The sequence below is a fragment of the Eucyclogobius newberryi genome, unplaced genomic scaffold (assembly GCF_026437365.1).
Source record: "Eucyclogobius newberryi isolate DKJ021-1_F unplaced genomic scaffold, fEucNew1.0.hap1 SCAF_3, whole genome shotgun sequence".
Classification (NCBI taxonomy): Eukaryota; Metazoa; Chordata; class Actinopteri; order Gobiiformes; family Gobiidae; genus Eucyclogobius; species Eucyclogobius newberryi.
In genome coordinates, this window is record NW_027315945.1 from 33,368,208 (window position 1) to 33,394,096 (window position 25,889).

The window sequence follows — 25,889 nt, forward strand, 5'->3', positions numbered from 1 at the left end:
GGACCCGAAAAGAGTTCTTATCAGAGGGAACAGAGTTCCTCTTTGATGCCACACTGCTGTCTGAGTCTGAAGAGGAGTTGTTGGACACAGACCAGCTGTCTGCAGCCCTTACCGTTGGGGGCTGAGCCAGATGAGAGGTGCTCAGGGGCCTCCTCCTCCTCAGATGAGGGGACCGGAGGTCTATGGGGAAGCCCTTGGACTCTGAGGGGTCCGTAATGTTCGATAAGCTGTTGCTGTTAATGACAGGCGAGTCTGAGGTCCTCCTTGTGGGCAGGACCTCACTCACTGGCCACTGTGTCACTAGGTTCATATCAGAGGTTCTTGGTAACGTGTTGTGTTTGATTATTGGATAGTCGACCTCTGGATACTCTCCAGGCAGCGCACTGCGTCTTTGCGTGTTGTGAGTTTGTGTTGAGTTTGTGTTGAAGATGAAATGTTGCTTCAGATCAGGAGACGACAGCACCTTTTTGCCGTTCATGCCCCGACTCTCTGCACCACAAGAAGACTCCACCATGTTGCTCTCACTGGTCGTCCTGAACCATGGACTTCTCACTCTCATTTCAATGAACTCGAATTCTGTACCTGGAACCACCGGCAGCTGAGGAGGTAACGACGTACGTTTTGAAATAGGGCGAAGGTCTCGGGGAAGGCGAGGGGGCAACAGCAAAGGCTTTCCTCCATTAAACACAGTGTAGTCCAAAGACTGCGGACCATTGACTCCCTGAGGAGACTGAGGCACTTGAGGACCGTTCCCTACATGAGCTGCATGAGGACCGTTCCCTACATGAGCTGCATGAGGACCGTTCCCTACATGAGCTGCATGAGGACCGTTCCCTACATGAGCTGCATGAGGACCGTTCCCTACATGAGCTGCATGAGGACCGTTCCCTACATGAGCTGCATGAGGACCGTTCCCTACATGAGCTGCATGAGGACCGTTCCCTACATGAGCTGCATGAGGACCGTTCCCTACATGAGCTGCATGAGGACCGTTCCCTACATGAGCTGCATGAGGACCGTTCCCTACATGAGCTGCATGAGGACCGTTCCCTACATGAGGCGCTTGAGGACCGTTCACTTTAGGTTCAGTGATTTCCTGGAGTGTCTCTTCAAATGCACCATCCTCAGACGGAGCGGTCAGAGGAGCTTCTGTCTCCTCAGCTTCGTCCTCGTTGACTTCACTCTGAGACTTGGATTCCAGCAGCAGCCTCCACGTGTCCAGCTGCCTGCTGCTCTCCTTGTCTCGCATCTCCCTCAGAGTTTCCTGATGAAGAAACGTGCGATCAGTCCCGGATGCAGATTCACACAGAGCGAGAGAGTCCAGGTTGTGGCCTACCTTTGCCTGTTGGATGGTGGAGACCCAGGTGGAGCAGCTGTGGGCGGTGGCTGTCACAAAGATGGAGACGTTCATCACACTTTGCAGCTCCCCGACTTCCACCAGGACAAAGGAACCTGCACAAACGAGAGAGAACGGGAGTCAGTCTGTTCTACACAACACAATATCAGTGGTCATCTGTAACACAAACACGTGGTCGTTTATCTGGACTCACAGCCGTCTTTGAGTGCGAAACAGTGTGTTTTGTCCAGGGCCAGAGGAGGGCGGATCACCTTCAGACGCTCCCCTTTCTTCTGGGCCTTAGTCATGAGCAGCACATCCGAAAACAGAAGAGCCACAACCTCCATCTGAAACGTGCGAGAGAAACGTCAAGTTCTTTCCCCGGAGTAAGGCTCCGATCGGTCTCTTACTTTGTTGTCCTTCCGGCCCCGGATCTTGAGGTTCTCCTCCAGCAGCAGTTTCCTGATCACCTCAGGACCCACGCCACTGACGGGACACGTGAGGTCGAACGTGCTCACCTCCCTCACAAGCTGAAAAGTGACACCGGTTTACAACGTTTGCCGTTTACTCATGATCTACGGACCATTGTCGTTCATTTGTTCAAACTGCTTTACCCTGTCGATTTCTTCATTAATTCCGTCCACTTCGTAGCCCTCCACTCGCTCAGCGGAGATGGACAGAGCCAGCTCCTCGTCCTTAAACCTCATGTAGTCATTGATGCTTTCCAGAAAACGGACCACACTGGACAACTGGAAGCACAACGTCATAGTAACATGGTAAAAGACTCCGGCCTAGCGCCAAAGTCAGGACTGAACATGGAGTACATGGAGTTTCAGTTTGATGCAGCTAAAATCTTGCCTGACCAGACGTTCCCAACACGTTTTGACAGACTGCTTTACAAAACCTGAGGGTCTGGGATCCAGCCCAGTCGCGCCAATTTCCAAAGGGAGTGATTGACAGGCGGATTAACCAATCAGACAAACGCATTGTCCGTTCGTGTCTAAACAAACATGGCGGATTACGAGGAAAGGATAAAAATAACACAGACTAAGAAACGTTGCCAACTTCTGCTGAGTCAACAAGCGACGCACTAAACTCTGTAAATCTGAGGTAAATTAAGTTATATATTTTGTTCTGATTGTTCCGAAAATATTTGAGAGATGTCTTCCGCATTTGAGAGACACGTGACACAAAGTCTTCTGCATTTGAGAGACACGTGACACAAAGTCTTCTGCATTTGAGAGACACGTGACACAAATTAGCGGCGATGGTTGGAGCGGTAAATGCTGGAAAGTTTTTTTTGACGCCCTCCAATGGTCCGATTCCAGACCGAGACGCATTCGAACAGAATGTGGGCGGGGCTGGCGGGTCAGGCAAGCTAAAATCTGGAACAGTCTTCCTGAAGCCTGAAGTCAAATCTAGACTAAAAACAGTTCTGAAAGTGTTTTATCTGCACTCTTCTCTTTTAAAGGGCGATTTCATAATGAGTATTTATGGTTCGTCTGTTCGTACTGTGATTTTAAACCATATTTTCCTGTTCTGTAAAGCACTTGGAATTACTTTGTGTATGAATTGTGCTCTACAAATGAACTTTAATGTAAAAATCTGATCATGCATGAGCCCTCAGAACCACTAGGTGTCCCAAAACGCTGGACATCCAAACTCAAGCATACGTCCACAAAGCTCCGTAAACCCGGTCAGCACCATGTGACCAGGGAGCTCAGTGTGGAGCCAGAAGAACAACAGAAAAATGACAAACGTGTTCTTAAAAGTCTAGAGCCTTGACATAAATACTTGAAATGCTCAGGTAAATGCATTTGTATAATTCAAGTAGAGGAGAAACGCACAAAAACATCTGAATTGATGCGCAGATGTGGAGTAAAAAGCACAAACATAGTAAAAGGTGCTTACCATGTCTCTGAGCGCCTGCTGCACTCCGGAGTGTGAGGTGTTCTTCAGGATGGCCCCGAGCAGGAGCGGGTACTTCGTGATCCTCTGGTGGGGTTTGGCCTGCATGTCCCCGAGACGCATCCGCTCGGCCCGAGGGTGAGACTCCACCCACTGCAGCCGCGACGACAACAACAACAACAACAACAGATTAATACAGCCCCAATTTATCATCACAATTATCTCATGAGAAAGGATCAAACTAACGGTTATTTTAGTCAGCAATTATTATTATATGAACATAAGTGTGTAGATGTTTACCTGAACATAAGTGTGTAGATGTTTACCTGAACATAAGTGTGTAGATGTCACCTGAACATAAGTGTGTAGATGTCACCTGAACATAAGTGTGTAGATGTCACCTGAACATAAGTGTGTAGATGTTTACCTGAACATAAGTGTGTAGATGTCACCTGAACATAAGTGTGTAGATGTCATCTGAACATAAGTGTGTAGATGTTTACCTGAACATAAGTGTGTAGATGTTTACCTGAACATAAGTGTGTAGATGTCACCTGAACATAAGTGTGTAGATGTCACCTGAACATAAGTGTGTAGATGTTTACCTGAACATAAGTGTGTAGATGTCACCTGAACATAAGTGTGTAGATGTCATCTGAACATAAGTGTGTAGATGTCATCTGAACATAAGTGTGTAGATGTCACCTGAACATAAGTGTGTAGATGTCACCTGAACATAAGTGTGTAGATGTCATCTGAACATAAGTGTGTAGATGTCACCTGAACATAAGTGTGTAGATGTCATCTGAACATAAGTGTGTAGATGTCATCTGAACATAAGTGTGTAGATGTCACCTGAACATAAGTGTGTAGATGTCACCTGAACATAAGTGTGTAGATGTCATCTGAACATAAGTGTGTAGATGTCACCTGAACATAAGTGTGTAGATGTCACCTGAACATAAGTGTGTAGATGTCACCTGAACATAAGTGTGTAGATGTCACCTGAACATAAGTGTGTAGATGTCACCTGAACATAAGTGTGTAGATGTCATCTGAACATAAGTGTGTAGATGTCACCTGAACATAAGTGTGTAGATGTCATCTGAACATAAGTGTGTAGATGTCACCTGAACATAAGTGTGTAGATGTCACCTGAACATAAGTGTGTAGATGTCACCTGAACATAAGTGTGTAGATGTCATCTGAACATAAGTGTGTAGATGTCACCTGAACATAAGTGTGTATATGTCATCTGAACATAAGTGTGTAGATGTCACCTGAACATAAGTGTGTATATGTCATCTGAACATAAGTGTGTAGATGTCACCTGAACATAAGTGTGTAGATGTCATCTGAACATAAGTGTGTAGATGTCACCTGAACATAAGTGTGTAGATGTCACCTGAACATAAGTGTGTAGATGTCACCTGAACATAAGTGTGTAGATGTCACCTGAACATAAGTGTGTAGATGTCACCTGAACATAAGTGTGTAGATGTCACCTGAACATAAGTGTGTAGATGTCACCTGAACATAAGTGTGTAGATGTCATCTGAACATAAGTGTGTAGATGTCACCTGAACATAAGTGTGTATATGTCATCTGAACATAAGTGTGTAGATGTCACCTGAACATAAGTGTGTAGATGTCATCTGAACATAAGTGTGTAGATGTCACCTGAACATAAGTGTGTAGATGTCACCTGAACATAAGTGTGTAGATGTCACCTGAACATAAGTGTGTAGATGTCACCTGAACATAAGTGTGTAGATGTCACCTGAACATAAGTGTGTAGATGTCATCTGAACATAAGTGTGTAGATGTCACCTGAACATAAGTGTGTAGATGTCACCTGAACATAAGTGTGTAGATGTCATCTGAACATAAGTGTGTAGATGTCACCTGAACATAAGTGTGTAGATGTCACCTGAACATAAGTGTGTAGATGTCATCTGAACATAAGTGTGTAGATGTCACCTGAACATAAGTGTGTAGATGTCACCTGAACATAAGTGTGTAGATGTCACCTGAACATAAGTGTGTAGATGTCACCTGAACATAAGTGTGTAGATGTCACCTGAACATAAGTGTGTAGATGTCACCTGAACATAAGTGTGTAGATGTCACCTGAACATAAGTGTGTAGATGTCACCTGAACATAAGTGTGTAGATGTCACCTGAACATAAGTGTGTAGATGTTTACCTGAACATAAGTGTGTAGATGTCACCTGAACATAAGTGTGTAGATGTCACCTGAACATAAGTGTGTATATGTCATCTGAACATAAGTGTGTAGATGTCACCTGAACATAAGTGTGTAGATGTCATCTGAACATAAGTGTGTAGATGTCACCTGAACATAAGTGTGTAGATGTCATCTGAACATAAGTGTGTAGATGTCACCTGAACATAAGTGTGTAGATGTCACCTGAACATAAGTGTGTATATGTCATCTGAACATAAGTGTGTAGATGTCACCTGAACATAAGTGTGTAGATGTCACCTGAACATAAGTGTGTAGATGTCACCTGAACATAAGTGTGTATATGTCATCTGAACATAAGTGTGTAGATGTCACCTGAACATAAGTGTGTAGATGTCACCTGAACATAAGTGTGTAGATGTCACCTGAACATAAGTGTGTAGATGTCACCTGAACATAAGTGTGTAGATGTCATCTGAACATAAGTGTGTAGATGTCACCTGAACATAAGTGTGTAGATGTCACCTGAACATAAGTGTGTAGATGTCACCTGAACATAAGTGTGTAGATGTCACCTGAACATAAGTGTGTAGATGTCATCTGAACATAAGTGTGTAGATGTCACCTGAACATAAGTGTGTAGATGTCACCTGAACATAAGTGTGTAGATGTCATCTGAACATAAGTGTGTAGATGTCATCTGAACATAAGTGTGTAGATGTCACCTGAACATAAGTGTGTAGATGTCACCTGAACATAAGTGTGTAGATGTCATCTGAACATAAGTGTGTAGATGTCATCTGAACATAAGTGTGTAGATGTCATCTGAACATAAGTGTGTAGATGTCACCTGAACATAAGTGTGTAGATGTCACCTGAACATAAGTGTGTAGATGTCACCTGAACATAAGTGTGTAGATGTCATCTGAACATAAGTGTGTAGATGTCATCTGAACATAAGTGTGTAGATGTCACCTGAACATAAGTGTGTAGATGTCACCTGAACATAAGTGTGTAGATGTCACCTGAACATAAGTGTGTAGATGTCACCTGAACATAAGTGTGTAGATGTCACCTGAACATAAGTGTGTAGATGTCATCTGAACATAAGTGTGTAGATGTCACCTGAACATAAGTGTGTAGATGTCATCTGAACATAAGTGTGTAGATGTCACCTGAACATAAGTGTGTAGATGTCACCTGAACATAAGTGTGTAGATGTCACCTGAACATAAGTGTGTAGATGTCACCTGAACATAAGTGTGTAGATGTCACCTGAACATAAGTGTGTAGATGTCACCTGAACATAAGTGTGTAGATGTCATCTGAACATAAGTGTGTAGATGTCACCTGAACATAAGTGTGTAGATGTCACCTGAACATAAGTGTGTAGATGTCACCTGAACATAAGTGTGTAGATGTCACCTGAACATAAGTGTGTAGATGTCACCTGAACATAAGTGTGTAGATGTCACCTGAACATAAGTGTGTAGATGTCATCTGAACATAAGTGTGTAGATGTCACCTGAACATAAGTGTGTAGATGTCATCTGAACATAAGTGTGTAGATGTCACCTGAACATAAGTGTGTAGATGTCATCTGAACATAAGTGTGTAGATGTCACCTGAACATAAGTGTGTAGATGTCACCTGAACATAAGTGTGTAGATGTCACCTGAACATAAGTGTGTAGATGTCACCTGAACATAAGTGTGTAGATGTCACCTGAACATAAGTGTGTAGATGTCACCTGAACATAAGTGTGTAGATGTCACCTGAACATAAGTGTGTAGATGTCACCTGAACATAAGTGTGTAGATGTCATCTGAACATAAGTGTGTAGATGTCACCTGAACATAAGTGTGTAGATGTCACCTGAACATAAGTGTGTAGATGTCACCTGAACATAAGTGTGTAGATGTCACCTGAACATAAGTGTGTAGATGTCACCTGAACATAAGTGTGTAGATGTCACCTGAACATAAGTGTGTAGATGTCACCTGAACATAAGTGTGTAGATGTCATCTGAACATAAGTGTGTAGATGTCATCTGAACATAAGTGTGTAGATGTCACCTGAACATAAGTGTGTAGATGTCACCTGAACATAAGTGTGTAGATGTCACCTGAACATAAGTGTGTAGATGTCATCTGAACATAAGTGTGTAGATGTCATCTGAACATAAGTGTGTAGATGTCACCTGAACATAAGTGTGTAGATGTCATCTGAACATAAGTGTGTAGATGTCACCTGAACATAAGTGTGTAGATGTCATCTGAACATAAGTGTGTAGATGTCACCTGAACATAAGTGTGTAGATGTCACCTGAACATAAGTGTGTAGATGTCACCTGAACATAAGTGTGTAGATGTCACCTGAACATAAGTGTGTAGATGTCATCTGAACATAAGTGTGTAGATGTCACCTGAACATAAGTGTGTAGATGTCACCTGAACATAAGTGTGTAGATGTCACCTGAACATAAGTGTGTAGATGTCATCTGAACATAAGTGTGTAGATGTCACCTGAACATAAGTGTGTAGATGTCATCTGAACATAAGTGTGTAGATGTCACCTGAACATAAGTGTGTAGATGTCACCTGAACATAAGTGTGTAGATGTCATCTGAACATAAGTGTGTAGATGTCATCTGAACATAAGTGTGTAGATGTCATCTGAACATAAGTGTGTAGATGTCACCTGAACATAAGTGTGTAGATGTCACCTGAACATAAGTGTGTAGATGTCACCTGAACATAAGTGTGTAGATGTCACCTGAACATAAGTGTGTAGATGTCACCTGAACATAAGTGTGTAGATGTCACCTGAACATAAGTGTGTAGATGTCACCTGAACATAAGTGTGTAGATGTCACCTGAACATAAGTGTGTAGATGTCACCTGAACATAAGTGTGTAGATGTCACCTGAACATAAGTGTGTAGATGTCACCTGAACATAAGTGTGTAGATGTCACCTGAACATAAGTGTGTAGATGTCACCTGAACATAAGTGTGTAGATGTCACCTGAACATAAGTGTGTAGATGTCATCTGAACATAAGTGTGTAGATGTCACCTGAACATAAGTGTGTAGATGTCACCTGAACATAAGTGTGTAGATGTCACCTGAACATAAGTGTGTAGATGTCACCTGAACATAAGTGTGTAGATGTCACCTGAACATAAGTGTGTAGATGTCACCTGAACATAAGTGTGTAGATGTCACCTGAACATAAGTGTGTAGATGTCATCTGAACATAAGTGTGTAGATGTTTACCTGAACATAAGTGTGTAGATGTTTACCTGAACATAAGTGTGTAGATGTTTACCTGAACATAAGTGTGTAGATGTTTACCTGAACATAAGTGTGTAGATGTTTACCTGAACATAAGTGTGTAGATGTCATCTGAACATAAGTGTGTAGATGTTTACCTGAACATAAGTGTGTAGATGTTTACCTGAACATAAGTGTGTAGATGTTTACCTGAACATAAGTGTGTAGATGTTTACCTGAACATAAGTGTGTAGATGTTTACCCTAACATAAGTGTGTAGATGTTTACCTGAACATAAGCGTGGAAGTGCGGGCTGCTTTCCTGTAGTCGACGTGCAAAATCCTGAGTGCTCTCTTCTTCCCAGCAGTAGTGCTTATACGACGCAAAACGCTTACGGAACTGCAGTGAGAAAAAAATACATACAATTAAAATAGATTCAACCTTCTGGGCATTCGGATGCTAATCAAGGAGGATGGAGAGAGTGAGCCAGGTATAATAGGAGGCGGATAGCCCATTAAAGGCCTGATAGGAAACAAAGAGGGTTCGTTTCAAGTGAAGAAAAAAAAAACCACCCTTTATGCCCGGTGGGCAGGGCCTACTCAGAGTAGGATAGATATTTGAGTTCCCGGTCTTGATTTGCAGATTGAGAATGACTCTCAGATGAGATTCGAAACATTTGTTTTTTCCAACAATAAATTTGGTAGAAGTATACTTTGTGTAATCCAATATTCAGTTTTATAAATCCCAAATAAGATAAAATGTAGATTGTATCATGAAAGTTGTTTTTAAAATCTACAACATTTGAATATCAAGCAGTGAAAAATGCTACAAAAAGAACTGAATACAAATAAAAATGGGTTAGGATTAGGGTTAGAGTTAGAAAAAAAGGTTGTCAAGTATAATTTACATTTGTTTGAGGATTTAATATGTTTAAAGACATGTTTAACACCTTTCTGTTGAATTGTCACAATATCGTCTGAATAATGTTACCGGGATACTTGAGATATTCATGCAGAGGATGAGTCAAAGAGAAAGTATCTGTCAGACTCTTGCAGAACACTAGAATCAGTAGATACCTGCAGACAGCCGGCCTCTAACCTCATGGGGTCAAAGGGCGTGCCTGTCCTGCGCACTTCCTGTAACATGGGGAACAGGACGTCCTGCCAGAACAGCTGATGAGCCGTGATGATGGACGGCAGGTTTGAGAAGAGGAGCTGAGCGGTCACCTACAAAACAAGAAACAAACAAACATGATCACAACACGTCTTCACTGACAGACACTTTCCACCGTCTCAGTGGAAAAGAGTTCAGAGCCATAATTTCCACTTGTTGTTCTGGTTTGTGCAGCGGATGTTCTTGTACCACCCGTGTGTTTGCAGAGGAGAGAGATCATTGTTTCTGTGGTCAAATTATAATACTGAACATGTCACTGACACTTTTGACTAAAGAGCTGGTCAAAAAATACGCAGTGGAATTTTCTATTTCTGCAGTTTTGTGGCATATTTTCTTTTAATCTAAACAAAGGCGGAGTTAAAAATAAATGAATGATTAACCTCTATTGAACTAGGTATAACATTTTAATTGCATTTAATTTATTTAATTTATTCAATTCATTTATTTATTTTATTTATTTATTTTTTATTTTTTAAATTTATTTTATTTATTTATTTTATTATTATTATTTTTATTTTTATCTATATTTATTTATTTTTCCAAACCTCTTTGTAAAGGGTGACCTGGGGCAAAGTAAAGCCATAACTGCACACAAACATTTAAACATTACACGCTTAAAAGACATTTAGAAAATAAAAACAAAATTGACCTCACTTGTTTCTTCCTCCAGAAACTGTTCATATTGAAAAGGTAGAAAATAGAATGTCAAAAAACAGTCCGATGGATTGCAAATGGTTTGATTGATTACAGTGATTACACAGCTCTATGTGGGGGAGCAGCAGCTGTACTCCGAGCTCCTCCCGTGTGACTGTGCTCCTCATCAGCCTCATTTCCATCTTGTCCTTTCTGTCGTTACTCAAAGCTCATGACATAAGTGAGGGTTGGAACGCAGACTGATCGAGAGCTTTGGGACTTTTACTATGTTTTTATAGCATTTAACCGGACGATGAAACTCCTGAATATTAGCATCTCGCCGCCATTGAGTGTGTCTGTGCAGTGAAGGAATGATGCAAGAAATGTGCATTCATATTATTATTGCTCATCACCAAGATCAGTGATGTGTCTCGCCCCGTGACACAATGTATACGGAGTATAAGCCGTACCAGCCAAGAAACGCATGATAGAGAAGAAAAAAACATATATAAGTCGCACTGGAGTATAAGTCGCATTTTTGGGGGATATTTATTTGAAAAAATCCAAGACCAAGAACAGACAATTCATCTTGAAATGCAGTTTAAAATAACAGATGAGAGAACATGGTGAATAGGTGTACGTATGCTAACGCTAACACCTTCAGCTACATGACGTATGCTAACGCTAACACCTTCAGCTACATGACGTATGCTAACGCTAACACCTTCAGCTACATGACGTATGCTAACGCTAACACCTTCAGCTACATGAGGCACAGACAGAACTGTGGTAAGTGTCTGGTATGTTGACGTAACATATGAACAGTTATTCAGATAACTATAGCATAAAGAACATGCTAACAAGTTTAGCAAAGCATCAGTTTTACCCCAAATCACTAAATCCATTGAATTCTTCTTCCTCTGTGTCACTTCTAAACAACTCCACAAACTCCAGAGGAAGAGGAAGTGTAGATTCTTCTTCTGCATCGCTTAGAGCCGAGAGCGCCCTCTTGTGGTTGTCAGTGTGAAAATAACGAATAATATCACATATAAGTCGCTCTAGACTAGAGCCACATCCAAACCTGCATCTCTACAATAAAATCATGGCTCACTCTCAACTTCCTCAAACTGAACAGTGACAAAACAGAGCTCCTCCTCATTGGCACCAAATCCACTCTCAATAAAACTGGTCCCTTTTCACTCAGCATCGACACCTCGACCATCACCCCCTCTACCCTGGTACGCAATCTCGGTGTCATCATGGACCCCACCCTCTCCTTCACTCCCCATGTCAGCCACATCGTCAAGACCTCATACTTCCACCTCCGCCGCATCGCCAAAATCCGACACTGCCTCACCCTCCCCGCTGCTGAATCCCTCATCCATGCCTTCATCTCCTCCCGCCTCGACTACTGCAACTCCCTCCTCACTGGCATCTCCTCCCATTCCCTCCACAAACTCCAAATGGTCCAAAACTCCGCTGCCCGCCTCCTCACCCACACCCGGTCCCGTGAACACATCACTCCCGTTCTCCGCTCTCTCCACTGGCTCCCCATCAAGCAGCGCATAAACTTTAAAATACTCCTCCTCACCTTCAAAGCTCTTCACCACCTTGCCCCCCCCTACCTGTCTGACCTCCTCATCCCCCACCGCCCCACCCGAGCTCTCCGATCCTCCTCCTCTCTCACCCTGACTGCACCAACATCCCGACTCAAAACTTTTGGCGACAGAGCATTCTCCCGAACAGCACCCCGACTCTGGAACTCCCTCCCCCAACCTGTCCGCCACTCTCCCTCACTCACAACATTCAAATCCCGCCTAAAAACATACCTCTTCACCCAAGCCTATGACCTCCCCTACCCCTAGCCTCCTCTACCCCATTGCCTACTCTTCTACCCCCTGTTACATCCCCATCTTTTTCTCTCTACTTCTTCTGTCTTGTTCATTTTATCTGTATATTAATGTGTTCTGTACGTGTTGTCCCCCCTGTCTGTAAATACCCCCCCCTTTTTTATTATGTTCAGCGTCTTTGGGTCACTGAAAAGCGCTATATAAATAAAAGTTATTATTATTATTATTATTAGAGTATAAGTCGCACCCCGGCCAAAACTATGAAAAAAGATGCAACTAATAGTCCATAAAATACGGTACTGTTTTTTGTGTGTAAGTATGACATTTTCGCACAGCGACAGCACTAATCCGCACCACTGACCTCCAAGAGAAATCCAAGTTTGTGCAGATGTTGAAGAGACTCCAGAACCAGCTGCGGAGTAAAGACAGAGGAAGGTCAGAGGTCAGGGGTCAGAGGAAAGACAGTAAAGGATGTCTCACCTCTCTGATGACCAACAGCTTGTTTATGTAGATGAGCTCCGTGTACAAAAACTCCCACAGCGTGTCCTGTTGGTTCCTCTGCACCTTCGTCATTTGCTAAACAAAAAACGTGGAACGGCGGTGAGACCCTCTGGTTGGTGGGCGCCGGGGCCGGTCGAGACTTACCGAGTGTGAGTGCACGAGGTCGGTCCAACTGCTCTCCAGGGACGTGCCGTGGTTCTCCTCGGCCCAGCTCCATCTGATGCTCACGGGGACAGTGAAGGCCTCCAGGGTGTGCTTCAGCAGGTCCAGCTGACCGTGCGCCTGGAGAAAAGTATCATAAAAACATAAAGTATTGTAAATGTGTAAAGTATTATAGACGTGTAAAGGATTATAGACGTGTAAAGTATTATAGACGTGTAAAGTATTGTAAAGTATTATAGACGTATAAAGTATTATAGACGTGTAAAGGATTATAAACGTGTAAAGTATTATAGACATGTAAAGTATTATAGACGTGTAAAGGATTATAAACATGTAAAGTATTATAAACGTGTAAAGTATTATAGACGTGTAAAGTATTATAGACGTGTAAAGTATTATAGACGTGTAAAGTATTGTAAACATGTAAAGTATTATAGACGTGTAAAGTATTATAGACGTGTAAAGTATTATAGACGTGTAAAGTATTGTAAACATGTAAAGTATTATAGACGTGTAAAGTATTATAAACGTGTAAAGTATTATAGACGTGTAAAGTATTATAGACGTGTAAAGTATTGTAAACATGTAAAGTATTATAAACGTGTAAAGTATTATAGACGTGTAAAGTATTATAGACGTGTAAAGTATTATAGACATGTAAAGTATTATAGACGTGTAAAGTATTATAGACGTGTAAAGTATTATAAACGTGTAAAGTATTATAGACGTGTAAAGTATTATAGACATGTAAAGTATTATAGACGTGTAAAGTATTATAGACGTGTAAAGTATTATAGACGTGTAAAGTATTATAGACGTGTAAAGTATTGTAAACATGTAAAGTATTATAGACGTGTAAAGTATTGTAAACATGTAAAGTATTATAGACGTGTAAAGTATTATAGACATGTAAAGTATTATAGACGTGTAAAGTATTATAAACGTGTAAAGTATTGTAAACGTGTAAAGTATTATAGACGTGTAAAGTATTATAGACGTGTAAAGTATTATAGACGTGTAAAGTATTATAAACGTGAAAAGTATTGTAAACATGTAAAGTATTATAGACGTGTAAAGTATTATAGACGTGTAAAGTATTATAAACGTGTAAAGTATTGTAAACATGTAAAGTATTATAGACGTGTAAAGTATTAACATGTAAAGTATTATAGACGTGTAAAGTATTATAGACATGTAAAGTATTATAGACGTGTAAAGTATTATAGACGTGTAAAGTATTGTAAACGTGTAAAGTATTATAGACGTGTAAAGTATTATAGACATGTAAAGTATTATAGACGTGTAAAGTATTATAGACGTGTAAAGTATTATAGACGTGTAAAGTATTATAGACATGTAAAGTATTATAGACGTGTAAAGTATTATAGACGTGTAAAGTATTATAAACGTGTAAAGTATTATAGACGTGTAAAGTATTATAGACATGTAAAGTATTATAGACGTGTAAAGTATTATAGACATGTAAAGTATTATAGACGTGTAAAGTATTATAGACGTGTAAAGTATTGTAAACATGTAAAGTATTATAGACGTGTAAAGTATTGTAAACATGTAAAGTATTATAGACGTGTAAAGTATTATAGACATGTAAAGTATTATAGACGTGTAAAGTATTATAAACGTGTAAAGTATTGTAAACGTGTAAAGTATTATAGACGTGTAAAGTATTATAGACGTGTAAAGTATTTTAGACGTGTAAAGTATTATAAACGTGTAAAGTATTGTAAACATGTAAAGTATTATAGACGTGTAAAGTATTATAGACGTGTAAAGTATTATAAATGTGTAAAGTATTGTAAACATGTAAAGTATTATAGACGTGTAAAGTATTATAGACGTGTAAAGTATTATAGACGTGTAAAGTATTGTAAACATGTAAAGTATTATAGACGTGTAAAGTATTATAGACATGTAAAGTATTATAGACGTGTAAAGTATTATAGACGTGTAAAGTATTATAAACGTGTAAAGTATTATAGACGTGTAAAGTATTGTAAACATGTAAAGTATTATAGACGTGTAAAGTATTATAGACATGTAAAATATTATAGACGTGTAAAGTAATACGTGTAAAGTATTATAGACGTGTAAAGTATTATAGACGTGTAAAGTATTGTAAACATGTAAAGTATTATAGACGTGTAAAGTATTATAGACATGTAAAGTATTATAGACGTGTAAAGTATTATAGACGTGTAAAGTATTATAAACGTGTAAAGTATTATAGACGTGTAAAGTATTGTAAACATGTAAAGTATTATAGACGTGTAAAGTATTATAGACATGTAAAGTATTATAGACGTGTAAAGTAATACGTGTAAAGTATTATAGACGTGTAAAGTATTATAGACGTGTAAAGTATTATAGACGTGGGGCTGTAGCTCGGGTCGTTGGGTCTTTAGGGTATTATATGGGGTTATTTTATGGCTGATGCTGATATTTTAGAACCCACAAAGACCGATGGACGATATTTTAAGCCAAAATGTGAGGCCAATTTTAATCTTTCCATAATAAAAAAGATATATGACTTTAAATGACGACAAACTGCTCTACAAAAGGAAAAGAGACATCCACATCTCCGTTTTACTACGAACTCATAATCGAGCAGTGTAATCACGATGTTTTCCCTGCCCTCTTTGCACTAAAGTGTTTTAAAACTGAGCTTTAGGCGTTTCCTTTCAGCGTTTTGTCAAATATTGTCCGATTCCGGGTTATTTTGTCCATTCGCCAAAACGTATATAATCTACATTTTATATATACAGTACATTTAAAAACCACCAGAGCTAAACAAGTGTTATACAGACAAACATAAAACAATAGAACAATAAAAGCCACACAAAACACACAAAAATAAATCATATATAAAAGGCTTAACTCTCTCTTAACCCTCACACCCTGCAGTCAGCCCCAGGGCAGCTACGGCCTTCCACGTGGGTCTGAAGGATAAAAATGATGATCGACCGTTGCCAAAGCAATTAACAATATTAGACAAAACATGACATAAAAGTCCTTCAAAACAGGTTTGACAGGAAGACGCTGGCAACCTTTTAGTTTCTTTACTTCCAGTTGCCGTTTGGAGTGACGTGTTCTCTATAAATAAAGACGCCTGACAGCAGTTTGTCACGTGAATATAACCTGCAGCGGTTCAGGTCGCATCGTGTTCAGAAAGTCAAAAGGTTGAGTTTGAGTGACATCAAAACTAGAAGAAGACTATAGTTTAACACATTGGTGGGCGATTATTTTCCTCCGAGGGCCATATTCGAATCCAGGCAAGTAGCGGAGGGCCGGCCCGCCATCATTGGTGTGAAAAAAAAAAAATCCCAAAAATTAATTATCAAATAAAATATGACTTTTCTGTCAAATATAGGCTATTGAATCTATTATTTAACTCTTTCTTTTTTTTTTTTTTTTTATATATTACTTGGACAAGCTTGGCGGGCCGTAGTTTGCCCTCCCCTGGTTTAACACAAAGAAAGGCCGGATAAAGTGGAATTTTCAGTTTCACTGTCACATTGCAGATACTTTGACCTGGTTTATGATTAATATCTTCTATAACCTTCTATAACCCACACAAAGTAACATTATTATATCACAAAGCTTCAGAAAGTAGTGCCATTATTCAACTCTAAGGACACCATTATTGTCATTTGAAAGGACGTTAAGCCGTAAGATGTATATATCGCAAGTTTGAGGAGCCGATCTCTATCAGATAATAATACCGTATTTTCCGGATTATAAATGCGTCTTATAGTCCCGAAAATACAGTAATAAGTTTGTATAAAAGCAGTGAATCTCCCATAGTCATATAACGTGAAATAAGGGCGTCATGCGAGTGTCATGTATAAATAACTGCCCCATGAAGGCTGTGGCGGTGCGAGTGGGCGTGTCCCGCCTCTGAACATGTCTGGCTCTGTTTGGCGTGTGGTGTGTGGCGTGTGGCGGGGAAATACCTCTGGAGCCGCGTTCTTCTCGAACTGATTGAACAGAACACTTCTCAGGGCGGCCCGGGGTTTGGCCACCCCCGACGTCCCTTTGCCCGCGGTGGCAAAGGCCGACACCACCTTCTGCTTCGTCCGCCGCTGGAGGATCAGAACAAGCAGCGTTTTCGCTTAGATATGCGAGTGTTGAGTTTAATCAAGAAAATAAAGACATCTATGAACAGGAAATGGCCAAAAGACAAATCTAAAAGTCATTGATTGATTGTTTTTTCCTAAAAAACAGAGTCCAGATGACTACAATTTAATATTTTTCTACAATGTAAGTGATTGTTGTTTGTTTAAATATGTAAGATGCTGATTTTAAAGCAGGTGGAGTGTGATATTATCTGATAAAAATGTAATTTGTTGTAAAAGTTGCATCTTTTTTGGAGGATTTTTAATCTAAATGTAACTAAATTTCTATACTGAAGAATAGGCTCAATACTCCATATTGATACCACAATGATACTAAAACTGCTTGATTTTTAGACACTAGACAAAACAAAACTATTTTTTTACATTAGATTATCCATCCATTTTATACCGCTTGTCAAATCAAATCATCAAATCAATTTGTTTTTGTAAGGCCCAAAATCACAACAACAGTTGCCTCTGAGGGCTTGTTCCCTTTCGGGGTTGCGGGTGACTGGAGCCTATCCCAGTGACTTTGGGCCTTAGGAGGGGAGCACCCTGGACAGTGGCCAACTCGTCGCAGGGTACATTATATTATATTTCTTAATATTGAATCCTGTTACTGTGATGTTTTTAATATTTTTATCATCAATATTTGCTCAAATTAGTTTCGGTGCTCGTTTTAAAATTTGTGTCTGATTTTTAATACTTTTAACAGCGCTAATGTATTTAACTCTTAACTTGAGCCAAAAGAAGACAGTGTTTTTGTGGGTCCATCTCCAACAAACACATTCTAGAACGAGGGTTTCTGGGACAGTGGTTCCGCCTCCAAAGGTTCCATGTTCTATACTTGCCTGATAGCTGAAGAACTTCTTGTGGTTCTCTGCTGACCCCCGGTGGTGGAGAAAGGGCTCTGACCCCCGGTGGTGGAGGGTGGGCTCTGCAGCAGTCGGTGACGGGTCCCCGGTGGTCTCCCTCATGTCACCGTCCCTCTGCCGCTCTCCCTCCGAGCTCCACGGATCCGGCGCGTCGTCCGGAGCAAAGCCATTCACAGCTCCGTTCAGATGAGCAGCTCTGGAGAGGCTGGAGGAGGAAAGAGCTCAGCTTTTTATGTGTTCTGTGAATGTTGGAACTAAACCAGGTCTAAACCAGGACTAAAGCAGGTCTACTCTAAGCCGAGTCTAAAGCAGTTCTAAAACAGGTCTAAAGCAGGTCTAAACCGGGTGTAAAGTAGGTCTACACTAGATCTAAACATGGACCGGCCTCCTCCTGGAGTCAGGACTAAACATGGAGAATTATTAGTCTTCCTGAAGATGTGAGACAGGTTCTGCTCTGATAATGTTCAAATGCAAGCAAAAAACAAAAACAAAAACAGTTTTGTTTAGCTGTGCATATGAAAGTGTTTTATCTGCACTCTTCTCTTTTAGGTTTTAAACTGTTTTGTCATTTCTGTTAATGTTATACTAAACCAATTCTAAACCAGGACCAGCAAGTGTTTTTTTTAACAAACACTAACTCTTGAGAATTTATGTGTCAAACGCAATTCAGAGTGAGACATGTCAATCTGGTGTGAGCAAGGTTAGAACTAAACCAAGTCTGAAACAAGTTTAACACAAGGATTAAACCATGTATTTAGCAGGACTAAACCAGGGCTAAACCAGGTCTAAACCAGGACCAAATGTACATAACCAAGACTGAACCAGGATTCAAGCCGGTTTGAATCAGGACTAAACTAGGTCTAAACCAGGACCAAGCCTGTAAGACAGGGGTGAGAAATGAGCCAAAACAGAACAAGGACTAAACCAAAGAAAACCAGGAATAAATCAAATCAAGACTAAACCGGGACAGAACTAAATCAAGATGAAATCAGAATTAAAAAACAGGAGAGTGTTTAAAGCATATATATATATATTTTTTTAAGATAAGATAATCCTTTAATGTCACACAAGGAGAAATTTGGTTGTTACACTGCAGTAGAAACAGGAGGAAAGGACAGATTACAGGAAGTTTCAAAAACACACTCTTAATAGAACTCTTATGAACAAAAACACAGGCTGACCCACAGGCTTATCACAGGACAGGACATGACCGTGGACTTCAGGAAAGTTACAGCCCCCCAGCCCCACCTCACTATCACAGACTCCCCCATCTCCACCGTGGACTCCCGCCGCTTTCTCTGCACCACCATTACCAGGACCTCAAGTGGGAGCTCACCATCAGCTCCTCATCAAGAAGGCCCAGCAGAGGATGTACTTCCTGCAGCAGCTGAGGAAAGTAAAGCTGACAGCGGAGATGATGGTGCAGTTCTACACGGCCATCATTGAGTCCATCCTCACCTCCTCCATCACCTCTTCCATCACCGTGTGGTACACTGGAGCCACAGCCAGGGACAAACAGAGACTACAGCGCCCTCTGCTGAGACGGTGATCGACTGCAGACTTCCATCTCTGCAGGACCTGTACGTGTCCAGGACTCTGGGACGTGACGGTCGGATCACAGCCGACCCTTCTCACCCTGGACACGGATTATATGAGCCACTCCCCTCAGACAGGAGGCCACTCCCCTCAGTCAGGAGGCCACTCCCCTCAGGCAGGAGGTTTCGGTCCATCAGGACCAGAACCTCCCGCCACAAGAACAGTTTCTTTCCCTCTGCCGTTGGACTCATAAACACTTCTTAAACACTGTCATTTTACCCATAATTTAATCACTCACTGCACTGTTCACTTTCTGCACTGCATCTGTAAATTCTGTAAATAAACTGTACATTTTAATTTTTTATCCAATAGCAGATTTTAATTGTTTTTCATTTTTACTTTATAGATTGTTTTATCATTGTTCATTGTTTTATGTTGCACCGAATCACCAAAGCAAGTTCCTCTGTTTGTGAATTCTGTTCATTGACAATGGCAATAAACCTTTTCTGATTCTGAGTCTGAGCTGCTACACAACATGGGTAAAGAGAGGGTAGAGACATTCGATAAACACTCAAAGCTACGACGAGAGAGAAACCACACATTAACCACTGCACCACTGACGAGCACAGGCTAAACCAGATCTAAGTAAGGGTTAACCAAGACGAAATACAGACCAAACCAAGACCAGACCAAGATCTAACCAGGACCAAACCAAGACCAGACCAAGATCTAACCAGGACCAAACCAAGACCAGACCAAGATCTAACCAGGACCTAACCAGGACCAAACCAAGACCAGACCAAGATCTAACCAGGACCTAACCAGGACCAAACCAAGACCAGACCAAGATCTAACCAGGACCAAACCAAGACCAGACCAAGACCAGACCAAGACCAGACCAAGACCAAACCAGGACCAAACCAAGACCAAGCCAGGACCAAACCAGGACCAAACCAGGACCAAACCAGGACTAAAATGAACATAATAATAAATGTGGCTGTAGGTCACTGGGTACAAACTAACCAGACGGTAGAACAGACAGAAAACTGTGGCGTTACAGGTTTAAAAACATCAACAAAACCACACTGTAGCTTTAAAAGATCAATGCACAACCACAACATTTTTCAAAGCATGTCGTCCATTTCTTCCAATGGTTTTCACGTTGGTTGACTTGTGAGCTCGAAGCGAAGGTGTGTCCGCGACAGCCCTGAGTCCAATGTTTGTTCAGAACTTATAATGGAACACATTTTTTTTAAATCTCAGACCTGTTTTCTTTGAAGCAACCACCCGCAGGAAACAAAAAATCAGTACGATAAAGTTCATCAAATGTGTTCTATTCAAACCAGGAAACTACTACTTCTGTTAAACTGAATAAGTTCCTGGTTTGTCTCTTAGTTAATGAATGAACTGCAGAGAATTCTGAGGTTGAGTGACATCCACGTCCAGAAAACACCCTCCAACCCAAACAATCACTTACAATAACTCGACTTCAATCAATCAAGATACGCAGCACATTTAGGAAGGGAAAGCACGTCGTGAACTTGGCATTACAACACGTGAGACAGTGTCAATAATGCATACATGACTTAACCATGTGCAATACCGTCATTTTCATGTGCAATACTGACTTAACCATGAGCAATACCGTCATATTCATGTGCAATACTGACTTAACCATGTGCAATACCGTCATATTCATGTGCAATACTGACTTAACCATGTGCAATACCGTCATATTCATGTGCAATACTGACTTAACCATGAGCAATACCGTCATATTCATGTGCAATACTGACTTAACCATGTGCAATACCGTCATATTCATGTGCAATACTGACTTAACCATGTGCAATACCGTCATATTCATGTGCAATACTGACTTAACCATGTGCAATACCGTCATATTCATGTGCAATACTGACTTAACCATGAGCAATACCGTCATATTCATGTGCAATACTGACTTAACCATGAGCAATACCGTCATATTCATGTGCAATACTGACTTAACCATGTGCAATACCGTCATATTCATGTGCAATACTGACTTAACCATGAGCAATACCGTCATATTCATGTGCAATACTGACTTAACCATGTGCAATACCGTCATATTCATGTGCAATACTGACTTAACCATGAGCAATACCGTCATATTCATGTGCAATACTGACTTAACCATGAGCAATACCGTCATATTCATGTGCAATACTGACTTAACCATGTGCAATACCGTCATATTCATGTGCAATACTGACTTAACCATGAGCAATACCGTCATATTCATGTGCAATACTGACTTAACCATGTGCAATACCGTCATATTCATGTGCAATACTGACTTAACCATGAGCAATACCGTCATATTCATGTGCAATACTGACTTAACCATGTGCAATACCGTCATATTCATGTGCAATACTGACTTAACCATGTGCAATACCGTCATATTCATGTGCAATACTGACTTAACCATGAGCAATACCGTCATATTCATGTGCAATACTGACTTAACCATGTGCAATACCGTCATACTCATGTGCAATACTGACTTAACCATGAGCAATACCGTCATATTCATGTGCAATACTGACTTAACCATGTGCAATACCGTCATATTCATGTGCAATACTGACTTAACCATGTGCAATACCGTCATATTCATGTGCAATACTGACTTAACCATGAGCAATACCGTCATATTCATGTGCAATACTGACTTAACCATGTGCAATACCGTCATATTCATGTGCAATACTGACTTAACCATGAGCAATACCGTCATATTCATGTGCAATACTGACTTAACCATGAGCAATACCGTCATATTCATGTGCAATACTGACTTAACCATGTGCAATACCGTCATATTCATGTGCAATACTGACTTAACCATGAGCAATACCGTCATATTCATGTGCAATACTGACTTAACCATGTGCAATACCGTCATATTCATGTGCAATACTGACTTAACCATGAGCAATACCGTCATATTCATGTGCAATACTGACTTAACCATGAGCAATACCGTCATATTCATGTGCAATACTGACTTAACCATGTGCAATACCGTCATATTCATGTGCAATACTGACTTAACCATGAGCAATACCGTCATATTCATGTGCAATACTGACTTAACCATGTGCAATACCGTCATATTCATGTGCAATACTGACTTAACCATGAGCAATACCGTCATATTCATGTGCAATACTGACTTAACCATGTGCAATACCGTCATATTCATGTGCAATACTGACTTAACCATGTGCAATACCGTCATATTCATGTGCAATACTGACTTAACCATGAGCAATACCGTCATATTCATGTGCAATACTGACTTAACCATGTGCAATACCGTCATACTCATGTGCAATACTGACTTAACCATGAGCAATACCGTCATATTCATGTGCAATACTGACTTAACCATGTGCAATACCGTCATATTCATGTGCAATACTGACTTAACCATGTGCAATACCGTCATATTCATGTGCAATACTGACTTAACCATGTGCAATACCGTCATATTCATGTGCAATACTGACTTAACCATGTGCAATACCGTCATATTCATGTGCAATACTGTCATTATCATGTGCAATTATTGTCGTACTCACAAGCAATTAAGGCCTTATTCATGTGTATATAACTGATGTAAATAAGAGTGTTTGGTTACCATTAGTATTAGTATTATTTAGTCTTAAGCTAGCTATTTTTACTGTATTTTATTTTATTATTATTTACCTTATTTTATTATTATTTTATTTTTATATTTTTATTTTTTTATTTTCCCTCCATTCCCTATTAAGATTTGAGAGGAGTTTTGTTATTAAGAGTTTTTTTGGTTTTGTTTATTAGAGTTCTTCTATTAGGAGTGATTTTTTTTTTAAACTTCCTATAAGTTATCTGTCCTTCCCTCTGTATCTACTGCGTTGTAACATCGAAATTTCCCCATGTGTGGACAATAAAGGATCATCTTATCTTATCTTATCTTATCATGTCGTGCTTTTCCAGACAATTGAAATCGCTCCACATTTGGTGCATTGTTCATTCAGTCACAGCTGCCTCGACGGAGGCGAGGCTGCCACTCCGTGCCATGGGCCCCCTGCAGTCAGCACCAGACACACGACACGTCACATTCACACAGGCATCAGCGCTTAAACAGAATCCACCCAGTAACCTCCAGTCATCAGAAACCAGTCTGACCGTCTCCCTGCGTCACCTTTGACCTCTGCTGCCGCTTCAGGACACACTTTTTCTGAAGTCGGTGCCAATTCTCGTCACGATATGTCAAGTAAAACCTGGAAAGTCACGAGATGCAGAGATAATACTGTCACCGCCGTGCATGATGGGACTCATGTTCCACGATGGATGGAATCAGACACGACTGAAGGAAATGTGGAGGAAACGCAGAGCTTCACTCGTCGCCACGGATACGGATGATACTTAGTGCTTCTACTTCACAGCAGCACCGTCAGAACGGACATTTAATTCTTTATTTGAGGCAGGCATGTCCAAACTAGGGGCCCGGGGGCCAAATGCGGCCCTCAGACCAATTTTTGTTGGCCCTCCAGCTTCCTGCTGTGTCGGCCCAAACAACAACAAGTAAAACTAAATTCAAGTCAACTTAATATGAATGTTCTAGGTCTAATTAAAAGTGTAGAGGCTCATCGCAATTACATCAAATGCAAAATGTCGAATGATTCACTTTGTCATTCAACAAATTCAACATTGTCAAGTTGTTTGTGGCCCTTGGTGAAAAGTTTGGACCCCCCTGGTTTAAGGTGACTCTTTCTTCTTCTGGTTGGCTGCATGTCAATAACGCAAAGAATCTCCCCCTCCAGGGTAAATAAAAGTCATTCTGATCTTGATTCTGGTGTACATGTGTCTTCAGCTGCTCTGACCATCACAGCCACACTCTGAGGTCAAAGTCAGGTTTACTTTACTGACAACTGAAAGTAATAGTACTTTAAAGGATCCGGGGAGTTTCACACAGTTAAATCTGCGGTTCCACATCCTTTACCATCACCTGACACACTCTGGATACAAGTTACACACAAGAATGTGGCACTTTCTCAGGAAGCTTCTGTGTCTGTGATCAAATGTTCAAATGTTCAAATGACATTATGTAAAACAACAATCATCTTTTATGTTCATCACGGACAGGTTTTCTCCAGTCAACAGTGAAACTTCAAAAGGACATAACAACCAGCTGTACAAGTGCTTTCAGCAGCGATATACAAAACAACAAGTATTAATATATGTGTACACAGTCATTTTAAGACGATGTTGTGTTGAAATATTTTTTAGTTTTAAAGTACAGGGCAAAATGAGCAAGTCATTATGACACAATCAGTCAAGAAAAACATGTCGATATTCGAGAGTTGTGTCAATCAAAGTCCTTTCATTAGAAACGAACACACTCTATTATAGTAACGCTTATACTAACCCTAACCCTATGATTTTAGGAGAATTTGGAACATAAATAGGGCTAAATAAAAGTATGACTCTAGATAAAAAAAATAATAATAACTAAAACGATCTGATTAAAGTAAATATCTAATATGTAATGATTTTAGAGGAATTCGTCCAACACACACCAGGCTTAGTTTGTTAGTTTTGTTTTCTTGTGACTCAATCAGTGGTTTTAGAAACACCATCAGGAGAGCTCCATGTGTCCAAACCACAGAAACACACACTTTCTTCACACTTTCACCAAACGCGCTGTTATAAAAGTGTCTTACCTGTTCTTGGCTGGATCCATTTTGTTTTTACAATCTCATGTTTGGTTTCTCTTGGCTCTCTGCGGCTCCTGCTCCTGCTCCAGCTGCGGCTCCTGCTCCTGCCGCGGGCCCGTGCGCTCTCCCGGTGCGCGCGGACGCCCTGATCGGTTCCGCCCTCTCCGCGCTTTCACCCTTCGCCCCGCGCGCTCCACACAAACCCGCCCGACCGGAACAACCGGATCAGCTCTAAATCAGTGCCGAGGACGTAAGTGAGAGAGGGAAGGAGACAAGGAGGGAAGGAGACAGGAAGGAAAGGAGACAGGGGATGAAGGAGACAGGGAGGGAACGAGACAGGGAGTGAAGGAGACAAGGAGGGAAGGAGACAGGGAGGGAAGGAGACAGAGACAGGGAGGGAAGGAGACAGAGACAGGGAGTGAAGGAGACAGGGAGTGAAGGAGACAGGGAGGGAAGGAGACAGGGAGTGAAGGAGACAGGGAGGGAAGGAGACAGGGAGTGAAGGAGACAGGTAGGGAAGGAGACAGGGGGTGAAGGAGACAGGGAGGGA

At 40.9% G+C, this 25,889-nt stretch overlaps 1 protein-coding gene across 1 annotated transcript in view; it reads right to left on the minus strand.

Moving 5' to 3' along the window:
* plekhg6 (pleckstrin homology domain containing, family G (with RhoGef domain) member 6) overlaps positions 1-25,365 on the minus strand; it is a 27,432-nt gene extending 2,067 nt beyond the window's left edge. Inside the window, exons 1-14 of the mRNA XM_072461512.1 lie at positions 25,346-25,365; positions 18,027-18,255; positions 17,014-17,142; positions 13,025-13,162; positions 12,860-12,955; positions 12,741-12,791; positions 9,800-9,949; positions 9,012-9,122; positions 3,248-3,397; positions 1,951-2,085; positions 1,747-1,866; positions 1,551-1,683; positions 1,337-1,452; positions 1-1,264 (exon numbers count right to left, since the gene is read on the minus strand). The exon at positions 1-1,264 is cut by the window's left edge and continues 484 nt beyond it. Coding sequence (XP_072317613.1) covers positions 1-1,264; positions 1,337-1,452; positions 1,551-1,683; positions 1,747-1,866; positions 1,951-2,085; positions 3,248-3,397; positions 9,012-9,122; positions 9,800-9,949; positions 12,741-12,791; positions 12,860-12,955; positions 13,025-13,162; positions 17,014-17,142; positions 18,027-18,255; positions 25,346-25,365 — 2,842 coding nt within the window. The remainder of the gene's footprint in view (positions 1,265-1,336; positions 1,453-1,550; positions 1,684-1,746; positions 1,867-1,950; positions 2,086-3,247; positions 3,398-9,011; positions 9,123-9,799; positions 9,950-12,740; positions 12,792-12,859; positions 12,956-13,024; positions 13,163-17,013; positions 17,143-18,026; positions 18,256-25,345) is intronic.
* Positions 25,366-25,889: the final 524 nt, after the last annotated feature.